The sequence below is a fragment of the Seriola dumerili genome, unplaced genomic scaffold (assembly GCF_002260705.1).
Source record: "Seriola dumerili isolate Sdu_G_001 unplaced genomic scaffold, Sdu_1.0 BDQW01000025.1, whole genome shotgun sequence".
Lineage (NCBI taxonomy): Eukaryota > Metazoa > Chordata > Actinopteri > Carangiformes > Carangidae > Seriola > Seriola dumerili.
The window spans coordinates 7,609,599-7,620,949 of NW_019174280.1; the positions used below are offsets into that span (position 1 = coordinate 7,609,599).

The 11,351-nt window shown below is 39.2% G+C and overlaps 1 protein-coding gene across 1 annotated transcript in view; it reads left to right on the forward strand.

Annotated features, from left to right (window-relative positions):
- Positions 1-10,395, forward strand: part of atad2b (ATPase family, AAA domain containing 2B) — a 70,354-nt gene extending 59,959 nt beyond the window's left edge. The window contains exons 29-30 of the mRNA XM_022770447.1: positions 1,793-1,921; positions 6,849-10,395. Coding sequence (XP_022626168.1) covers positions 1,793-1,921; positions 6,849-6,890 — 171 coding nt within the window. The 3' untranslated portion in view covers positions 6,891-10,395. The remainder of the gene's footprint in view (positions 1-1,792; positions 1,922-6,848) is intronic.
- The last annotated feature ends 956 nt before the right edge of the window (positions 10,396-11,351 follow it).

Consider the following 11,351-nt stretch of genomic DNA (forward strand, 5'->3'; position numbering starts at 1 on the left):
GTATAAAAAGCACAAAAAGAAACCAATAAAATATGCTCAATATAGAGCAGCTGACTGCACTTTTTGAAGGCAGTCGTGGTGATCATTATCAGCTTGCACGAATTCTGAATATTAGAGAAAGTCTTAGTGTTCTCAGCTTCTGTATGCACATTTTATTTGTCAAGGGACCAAGAGTTATTAGATTGGCCAGGTGGAGGTTTTTATGTCAAAGGCATATTACCAGTGAATCCTCCTCAACTGCCAGATTAAGTTATGAAAGTGTGAATATTTGAAAGGCATTATCTACTCATAGTCATGTTTCCAGGCTATTGAGTGCAGAGTGATAAGAACCCATTGGAAGTCAAGCTGGAAAAGCGTAGAAAATTAAACTTGTTTTCAGTGACAGAATACAAGAGAGATTTGAAATGTTTTCTTCTTTCTTTCCCAATATTGACCTTAAAACGTGGCTTCTTAAAACTCATTTATTGCCTTCGGAGTGTAATAGCTACCAAGTCTCTAATCCTGTAACAGGTGTCATTTCTCTCACTTACTGCTGTTGTGCTCAGTGTGGGGCAGAATTAGTTTCACAGGGCTGTGGTGGGTTTCTGTAATGCAGCGAAATAAATCTAAAACAAGAGAGCACTCTAAAGAATGCAGACCTCTGACAGGGTTTAATAATCTCCCAACGTCTCCCAACTACTGTTACTGTCAACACTGTGGTAGGTAGATGAAAGCACAGTCATGCAACAGTAGCCAAAGTTTGTCCTGATGGTTGTCCTAGGGGACTTTCTGGGACCAATAGTCAGTGCTGCTGAATAATAATTTGAAAACCAGGTGTAAAGCTGAAAACCTAGACATGACTGTGGACACGATGCCATTATATCCATAATCTTTACACTGTCACATTTCAAGCGATAAAAGAAGTTCACTTCTCCCAAACTCCATCCGAGATGTTTGTGCTCTAAAGTAAAGACATCCTTACAGCGTGAAGTACTGCTCTTAAAGTCAAATGTCTGGTCATGAGTCTAGTCTGTGTTGGGATTAAGTTTTCACTGAAGTTTTTGTTGATGTGAAGTCTGTAACTTTAATCAAGACAACTGTGCTGCGATTGAAATGGAAATCCTAGTCAGATGGAGTAGAGTGATTAATACGATGCTAACCTTTATGCCTCTGTAATTTTTCTTTTGCTCACTGTAATTATCTCTCAGATGTTGGCTGACGAGAGACTTTGACAAACATTCATGTGTTATTAAACTTGACATTGCCTTGGCCACATGGTCACTGTCTTTCTCACGCACGCACGCACGCACTCATGCACGCACGCACACACACACACCCATTTCCTTTCTGCTGAGGTTTCTCTGTTTGCCTTGTGTCAGTGATGGTAACTTTAATTATTGTGCCTTTGCTGTCTCAGTCCATGCATTCTGATGAGCCCTGTCTTTAAATAGACACACACATACACACACAGACTTTGGGTAAAATGTGAGGAACAGGTCAATTAAAAAGGCCGTCCAGAATGACTGTCCAGAATGTTTTAATTAAAGTAGCAGTGAAATGTAAACTTGGTTCTAATTATGATTAGCTTTAATTAGCTGTCACTCTGATCTTAATTGCCTTTGAATACAGCTGACCTCCAAACGCTTCATCTTGATTCACCAACATCACTGCTTGGTTTGTGTGACCAGTTATTCAGCATGGTGTCTTTGTGTCTGTTCCATTGTTACATCTCCATGCACATTTATGCGTCTTTAAGAGGTTTTTATAAGAAAAGAAATTTCTGAAATGTATTTGTTTGTATCGTTCCCTGCAGGTGCTACTGGATATGGTGGTAAAGAAGAGTGAGGGCTACAGTGTGGAGCAGCTGGAGAGACTGTACTCCCTTCTCAGCCAGTGTATCTACCAGTACCGCAGAGAGTTCGACAAGACGCAGCTACTGGAGGTCAGTGAGAGAGACGTACTCTAGATTGGCCTTTCTCAAGTGCCTTTAACTGTCTAACCACTTTCCGATAGGAAATCTAGTTAAAAGTTGAACATAAAGTGTGTGTTGCACAGAATTCCTGAGCCAGTACAGTTATGTTAAAATGATATATAACTATACCATCAAATAATACAATGCGTTTTGTCAGATTTTACCATATTGTGAAGCTACAGCTTAAAGTTGATTGATCATCTAATAGACAAAAAAATTAATTTTTGTTAACAGATTCATTGTTTAAGTCTATTTTTAAAATGGCAAAAATGGTAAACTCTCTGGTGCCAGCTTCCCACAGGTGAATATTTCCCTTATTTTTCTTTTTCTTTTGAGATATCTTTGTGTTTGTGACCGTTCGATAGAGAAGAGAATCCAGCAATTTACTGTAAATATATAGTGAAAATAATCATTAGGTGCACCCTTATTTTGTATGAAGCAGTTTTGTAATGGGGGAATTTATAGAGCATGTATTTATAGAGCACTTTAGAAAAGTGCTCTATAAATAATATTGCAGTTGGGGCATCTTTTGTGTGCAATACAAAAGAGGTGAATTCACTATTTCTGCAAAGCTTTGAGGCAAATGGCCTGGTGGATTGTAGCTTCATTATTTTTCTTTTTGTCCTGCACATTTGACATCATGCAAGCAGAATAACTCAGTCCAAGTTACTTGTTTCATGATGTCAAGTCAAATGTTACATCTTTTGTTTTTTACACTGAGGGTTTTGTACAACTGTGAACATTTATTGAACTAATAACATTCCATGCATGATGGAAAAGTGGATGGGGACAGAAGAACAGTTTCAAATAGAATATCTTTTTTGGGTGCTTCGACATAGACATCCTCACACACTGAGACAGGCTGAAACCAGGAATAGCATCTGCAAATCTTGACGCAGCCAGGTGTAGGCATTGGAAGTGGAGCTGGGCAGTAATTGTATAAATCAATAGTAGTTAAGGGTTGAGGGTATAAAGGGTCGAGTTGAAACAAAGGCTTTTTTCCCCCCTTTTGCAATAGTGTTCTTGTTGTTCCAGAATAGGATCTAATGAGGACAATGGGGACTCTAATTAAATGAGCACATGTAAAAGATTGTGTTCACTAGTTGTGTGCATGAGAGTTACAGATATAAAGTGAGTCCAGGAGCTGAAGATTTCATACATTGTTCGTTTCAGGCTTCATTAAAATTTGTCTTTTAGCTTTAGTTATCTAAAAGGACGAATTACAATTTCTGTGGTTTTCTATTTTCAAAAACCTGAATGAGTAGCTTATGATCTAAAATTTGAATTATTATAATAATATTTATTACTTATACAATTTAGCCTATATGACACCAGGAGTTACTGTACATTTCCTTGCTCTACTTTTCATTTCACTTAAATTTGATTAATCCTAGAAAAATAACTAGAACTTTTTAATTACTATAGCATAATAGCTATTATTCAAGGTCATAAATGGTAAAATATATTTTTTTAAAGAGTTCATTGTAGCAAGTGTGGTGAGTGTCTTTTCATTCAGTCCGAGTCTCTTTGGAAAATACATTACATTCCTTGAAAATGGTGAGTAAGGGTTAACAAAAACACCCTCACTATAAGGTCTTTTCTTTCTGTTTTCATTTCTGATCTCTTTTGACAATGTCCCATACAGAAAAAGCTCATGTATATTTTCCCAGAATCCCATCTGGTCTTCTGCTGCAGCTGTAGGATGTCAGTGCAGACAGCAGGCCAGGAATGGCAGTGTCCTGGTGCTGGTAGCCAAAGCTGGCTGTCAGGATGTCAGAGAGGAAGCGGCAGAGACAGGGGGAGAGAGCAGTCGGCCAGGTGGTGCCGCCTGTCGACAGGCCGGCTGGTGGAGTAGGGGAGGGCGCGTGCCTGGGTTCATCTCATACTGCCAGCCTAAATTGGTGTTTCCAGAGCAGAAATGTCAGCGCGTTTGGCACGTGCTTTGTTTGCCTCTGTTTCCAACACACATCTCGACTCCACAGCAGGTCATCTCCTTGTAGCTCCCCAGAGAATGCAAAAACATGTGCACATACGCACACGTATGAAGTCGGCTGAAGCCATTTCCACTTAATGTTGCACTCCATTGCAGCGTGTGGTGTTTGTGTCGACACTGTAGAGCCGAGTGAAATGGAGCATGTCCATACATTTGTCTCCTTTACTCTCCCCCTGTCCTCCTCCGTCTTCTAGAAGAGCTGACCTTTCAGCAGATGGAGTGGACTGCACCCTGCTTCCAGTGAAATCCAGAGGGACCATCTCTGCTCTGCACACTATAACACGCCGACTATGCTGCTCTCTACAAATTGGTGTTCATATCGCCCTAGGCCTAGGATCACATTTTGCCTGTGTCTCAGACCGCAATTAAAGACTTTGTAGGAGCCTTTGACCTTTAACCTGGATCTGTGTGGTGCCAGAGCTGTACATGCCACTGGCTGGGTTAGCTGAACATCACAAGAACTGGGTATTTTTCTACTTGTTTGTGTGTTTGCTGTGGCCTGCAAGTCATTTAATAATTGGCATAATTGTTTGTAGCATCAGGTGTAAGCTGCAAAATTCCTCCTAAAACACACTGGATTTCTAGGTCCATTTTGTTATTTGGTAGCGTCTTGTTGATTCCTGCGGGTGGTGGTGAAATGTGATGTGACTTTGTGACACACAAAGAGATTTGAAGCATGTGTACTCTTTAAATCATTAATGGTAAACATCAAGCTTTGATGTCAGGCTAGGGCTTCCTTTGAGACCCTCTCTCAAGACATTTAGTACCAATGTTGAACAGTCGTATAAAGATAAAAGTATCAAGAAAAAGGCAGAGAGAGCTGTTTTTCCATTGACAGTAGAGTCTGTAGAACAGAAGGCAATGCAGCCCCAGCTTTCATCATTGTGAATGAATTGTCAGTAGCTTGTGAAACAACACCTTCATCCAGGAACAAAACTCAAGATCGTTTTCTCTTGACTCTCTGTTTCTTTTATGAAAAAACAACTTACACTGTTGTTCCCACTATCCCAATCTACACGTACATGCCGCAGAGAACCCTGTTTTCTCAGGGGTTGCAGAAAATTTTATCTGGGAAATGGAGGAAATCAGTAACTGAGGTGGAAGGAGATAAGATGGGTTCAAAGAAAGTGGGTACACCGAAGTAATTTATAATACCTTTGTCACAAATGGGCTGAGCATCACAAATTGATGACATCTTAGCAGTGTAGACCAGGCAATGCTGATTTTTTTTTTTAATGCATAGCAATGAGAGCTCCATAGGGAAATGAAACTCTATGCTACATTTTACTCATTGAGCTACCTAGCTGTGCAAGAGCTTCTTGCCATGTAGGCTGACCTACACCCATGCTAGAGAGAGCCAGTGCTACAGGCCTAACTAACTTAACCTCTCCTACAGAGTAGATTTGAGAGACTTAGGTAGGTGCTGCAGGGGCTTGTTAGATCACAGGGGTGAAGTGTCAAGGCAGCATAGAGCTTATTTGCGTGTTGGTGTGAGTATACAGTGAAACTTGTCCAACAGAAAGGTGTTAAAAGCATAGATGCTCTGAGTGATGAGCTGAAGCTTTCAGGGATTTTTCTAAATTAATGACTTTATTCAGTTGCACGTTGACTTCTCTTTTCAGGGCTTCACTGGCTTTTACAGCTTGTGTGACCTGGTGTTGATAGCTGTGGGATTATAAATGTATGCTAAGTGCTTAATGGATGTTATAAAGAGGAAGTTAGAATCAGATGCAGCATAGCATCAGCCCTGTGACCTTTTGAAATCTATTCACAACAAACTGCAAGATATGTTGGGTTTAGTTCATTATATCCTGATTATTAATGAACAACTGGCCACTGTGCGCTCAGTCTCATTTAACTGAGGACTTCAGCAGCAGCAGTTGAACAATTTTTGTGAGCATGAGAAGATTACAAATGGCATTGATAATCAGAAGTTGGCTGTGAAATGGCATTGAATCCACAAGCTATTAAAAGTGATCAAGAATATGGCATTCAGGGCCAAATTTTCAATTAGTCCAAAAATTAGAGTATTTCAAAGCAGAGTAATAATATTATATCCACTTCTGATATGATCTTAAATGACTACAAGTAACAGTTATTCAGCTGATTATCAATTCATCTCGATTAAATATTTATAACCACTGTTAAAAAAAAAAATACCCATCAGTTTCCCAGAGCCCGACCTGACACATTCAGTTTGCTCGTCTTGTCCAGTGAATCCTGAGTTTCTATGAGTCCTTAAAGGTCTTAAATTGAACCTGTTAAAACAGACAAGTTTCAAACAGAAACTGTGTGAATATATTTGGCTTTTGGACAATTTCAGTTTATTATAGCAAAGAAATAATTTGGGAGTCATTGCAAATACTTTTTAAATAGATTAAGATGGGCGTGCGTGCATTGTAAAAGTTCTTAGTGAAGACGGGCAGCCTCTTTCTGGAAAAGTTAACTCCTCTTTTAGGAAGTGTAAAATTGCTGTCTACTGTGAAGTTGATATTTTTTAACTTTTGTTGTAGATGTGGATTGGTATCTTGTAGCAGCGTCTGTTGTACTGACTCAGCCATTCAGATGAGAGAACACACACAGTGTAACATCTTCAAGGCATTAATCATGGTCTATTGCAGGCTAACATCCATCTCTCTTCCTCCGGCTCTGTTCAGATTTAGTCAGTGTCAAACTCTGCTGTTTTCATGCTGAGAAAAATTGCCTGTCTCATTCCAGCACAGCTTTGCTTCATTTTACATCATTTATCATGGTGAAAGCTGTTGTTTGCTGTGGGAAATTTCCAAGTAATATTGAAACCGTGGTGCACAGATGCTTTATACACACATCCGAGTTTGCTATGTTGGTTGAGACTAAGCAGTATGTGTTTATGTGTGTTTCTGTTTCTCTCTGTTTGTGGTGCAGGAGATGGAGGAGAGAATCCAGCATTTTGATACATTCCTGTGAGATGGAGAAAATATACCTATCAGGTAGATCCTGAACAGCCTGGGACCACAAAGAAAAACATAAACTGAGTGAAGGAGCTTCAGAGTGCAGCCCTCGACAAACACACACACACAGAAAATCCAGCGCCCTCCTCTTGGTGGGAGGGAGCACAACGAGGATGAGGTTGAGGACAGAGACATTCAATGGTGCTATCGTCTCAGGAACCTGGCCAGATCCAGACCCATTCTACACAACCAAACCCCTGGAGGTGTGTCAGTCACACATGCACACACACCAACGGTGACGGGCAACGCTGGTGCTACTTGGGTGCTATTTTATCCATGCTGCTCTTGGGATTACGTCTTAACATGGACGACTAGCAAAACCAACAGATCGGGTGATGTCATATTGCAACCTGGCCGCTTCTCTTTGGAGCAAGCCGTGCATACACACACCCCCTGACGCTTGGGTATGCATGTATTTCTACAAACACACACACACACACACACACACACACACTTGGATAAGCACCAGCAGAAGTGTGAATGCAGAGTGCCGCTAGAAGGGGGCAGACAATGTTCTGAATCACTGAACTACGTTGCTGAGCCCATCTTGCCCTCGAGTGCAACACTTCATCATAGGCCAGTTATTACCACATTATTATTTTCTGCCATTTTAGCTACTTGATCAGTTCAATATTTGAGCCACTGTCAAGGACACTCATGCAGAACTAGAGTTTACAAAGAAGTTTCAGTGCAAACACAAAGTTGATGACGTTAGCACAGCGGGACCAGAACTGGTTGTGTCCTCTTCATCACAGCGGACATCAGGTGTGGAAAGCTGTCAGCCCCCTCAGTGTTTGACTCAGAGTTATTGGTGAACAGGCATAGCCTGTAGATCCGCTGTAAAACCACCTCACTCGAAACATTCGCTCACAGACCACCTCTGGCGTTCACAGTCTTAGCAGATTGTCATGTCCTACATAGTTTGTATTAGCTGCACCCCCTCCTCACTCCATTCACAGTATGAATGTTTTCCCTCATGCTCAAGCTGTGCCCGCCAGTTGATTTTCCTATCGACACCCCGACTGAGGAACTGGAAGCAGTACAAATTGGAATGCGTCTGTAGTTTTGCACTGCCTAGTGTGTGCCTTATTTAAAACCTTATATGAAACTGATATATTTAGCAGGATTTATTATTTACTTCTTGTGACAATGAACAGGCTCCAAGTTGGGGTGGGTCTTAACCACTGAGGTCACAGTGACCTTGAAGCAAAAAATTCTCTATATCTCAATGCCATTAGGTCGTTTAACAACATATCAAAGTTATATATCTCCATTTAGTTTTAACTTCAAACTGGGCCAACAAAAAATTAATTGAAGGAATTTGAAAACCTGAGGAATGAAATAAACTAATTTCTGTGGCCGTGTCCGTGTCTGGCCCAACGTGTCTGAAGCGCTTGAAATTTTGTTACGATATTTAAATGTATTCAAGCCGTTTTACCCCAGACCAGTCGGGGGAGGTCAGTCTCCACTTGGGCAGACAGCAGGTGTAAGTAGAGGCTGACAGCACCAGCTTTTCTTCAGTTTTTCATATGCAAAAAAAAAAAAAAAGAAAGAAAAAAAATAATGATGTGAGTCAAATGATCTATTGTGCCAAGTGTTATCCCACTCCCTCAGAAGGTGCTGACAAAACGGTGCCTGTTCACAGGAATTCTGTTTTAACTATGAAAATGTTTGATTAGATGGTCATACAACCTATGTATTATTTTGTGTATTTGATAATTATTTTTTACTTTTTTTATAAGATGCTTTGCTTGCGTTGATTGTTTTTGCATGGGTTGTGAATCCACAAGGAACAAGGCCATTCTAGGCAGTGCCCGTCACTAAGGTGTGTGTATAAAGCATTACATTAATTTGTTTTTTATTTTTTGTCCTTTTTACATGTGTGTACTGACTTTATGGATTTATTTCATTCTGTTTTCTCAACACCAGACAAGAGAAGCTGGATTCTCATCTGTGGCCAACACAGTGTATGTTTTCTAACTGCAGTAAATGAAGGTGTTTACTGAAGCTTTATAAGGTTTTCATGGCATGTTCATATTTTTGGAGATGCCATATTTTGAGCAGGTGTAGACTGGAGAAGGCCCCTTCTTTCTCTCAAAGCACTCTTGTCCAATCCTCAAGACCTCCTGGTGCAACTCTGACCCCAGCCAGCTCACCTCTGCCTTTTCTCAGATTTTAGGTGACAAAAAGCAAAGACCATATGCAAACTGGCAATGACAGGTTGGCACTTGGACTACTGCAGAGAGAAAAACCAACGCTACCTCAGCTTAATTTATTTTAATGCGAAAACTGTTTACTGGGTACATAAACAGTATTTTACTCCCGCTAAAATACTGTTGTGACATCTACAGTACCATCTTAGGTACCAGATCAGTGCAACCATGGCTGCTGCAGTAATCCAAGAGTTGTTTATATCTCTGATTGTTATGTATGTTTGCATTTGAGCCAGATGATGATTGCATAAATTTTAAGGATATTTCATGGACTGTATATTTTATGCTTTAGTTTCAGGTTCTTTTAATTTCTACTGTACCTTGACACAGAGGAAGCGTCCTAGATCTGCTCCTCTTTTATGTTATCAGCCAAGACCTTAGAAACTAGAGAGAGCATTTTTGACTCTTCACACATCCATCGCCTTTTTTTTCCAAATTGTTTTGTTTTTTTTTCACTGCAGATTTTCATCTCATGATTCTGATTATTTATTATTAAACATGTTTTACACCTAATATTCAGAAAATTGTCTTTTTGTACGTTTGAAATTTAACAAATGGGGAAGCATCACACGTCTGTTTTAACAATGAATTGCTGAATTGCGTAGCGTTTGTGTAGCAGGTTTATTTGGCGTGTACGGGGGATTAAAGGGTTTACAGGTCTCTCAGGTTCAATATACGACAACATGCCCTTTCACCTTTTCTATTTATTTCATTGTTCTGGTGTTTTCTTTGTCAAAAGTGGTTACAGACTGTGGCATACTGGAGGACACTAACATAAAGAAGGAACTGATATTTAAAACGTAGTGTCCGTGTAGTTCATCAGGAAGAGAATCAAAACCAGATTAACTTTCTTTTATTGTTGTTCACTTTCTGCCAAAAGAGTTACTTTTTATGGATTTAAAAACACATTGGGAAATAATACGTGGGTAGTTTAAATGTCATACATTGTGATCTTCCTTTCTTTTTATAAATTGTAGCCAGTTTGGACTAACAACCAATTTTTGTCTGGTAGTTGAGACTACGTAGTCCAGTATGCAGAAGGAGAAAGGGTTTGTTCTATCCTGAATTACTTTGTTCTTCCCTAATTTTTCACAGTTAATTTAGTCAAGACTTTTCATAGCTTTGTCAGTTCTTTTCTTTTGTGTATTTAACACACCTGTTCGCAATTGTTACTTTAGTGTAAGTTATATTTGAAATGAAACATTTACTGTATTTCTCAAATAAACTGCTGTGATATACTTGAATAAAAGGTGCAAACTGTATATTTGAAGTGTTGTTTTCTTACTGTAAAGTTGGATACGTGGGAAATTCACCATTTTTACATCTCTGCACCAGCTACAGCGCAGGCTGGAGGCACTATTTGTTTGGGTTGTCAAATTTGTCACAAATGTCCACTTGGACTCTGATGAACTTAATAGATTTTAGTGGTTAAAGGTTAGTAAGTAAGTAATTGCATAAAAATGTCATAGAATAGTGAGGCAAGAAAAGTCAGTCAGTTATCAATTAAGCTAATATGCATGTCTCTGGACAGCGGGAGGAAGCTGGCGTTCCTGGAGAGAACCCACACAGCCACAGGTAGAACATGCAAACTCCACACAAAGGCCCCAGGCCTGGGAAGTCATTGTATATTAATGCAAAAAAGTCACAGTATGGTAAAGCTATGAAAACATCATAGTATAGTAAGGCATGAAAAGCCATAGTATAGTAATGCCATAAAAACGTCATTGTAAGTAAACAAAAATCCATAGTATAGAAAGTCATTAAAAAAAAGTCATAGAAAGGCATAGAAATGTAATAAAAACATCATAGTATAGTAAGGCATAAAAAGTCATAAAGATGTCAGATTATAGTAAGGCATTAAAAGTCATAAACCATCATAGCATAAGTCATAAAAAGTCATAAAAACGTCATCGTATAGTAAGGCATAAAAAATGTCAGTATATATAGGAAGTCATAAAAATGTCATAGTATATTAAGGCTTGAAAGCGTCATAGTATAGTAAGGCATAAAAATGACATAGTATAATGAGTCATAAAATCGTCATAGTATAATAAGGTATAAAAAGTATCAAAAACGACAGAATAGTGGGACAAGAAAAGTCATAAGAATGACATAGTACAGTAAGGCATGAAAAGTCATAAATAAGTCGTAGTATAATAAAGCATAAAAAAGCATAAAAACGTCTTAGTAAGGTATGAAACCTC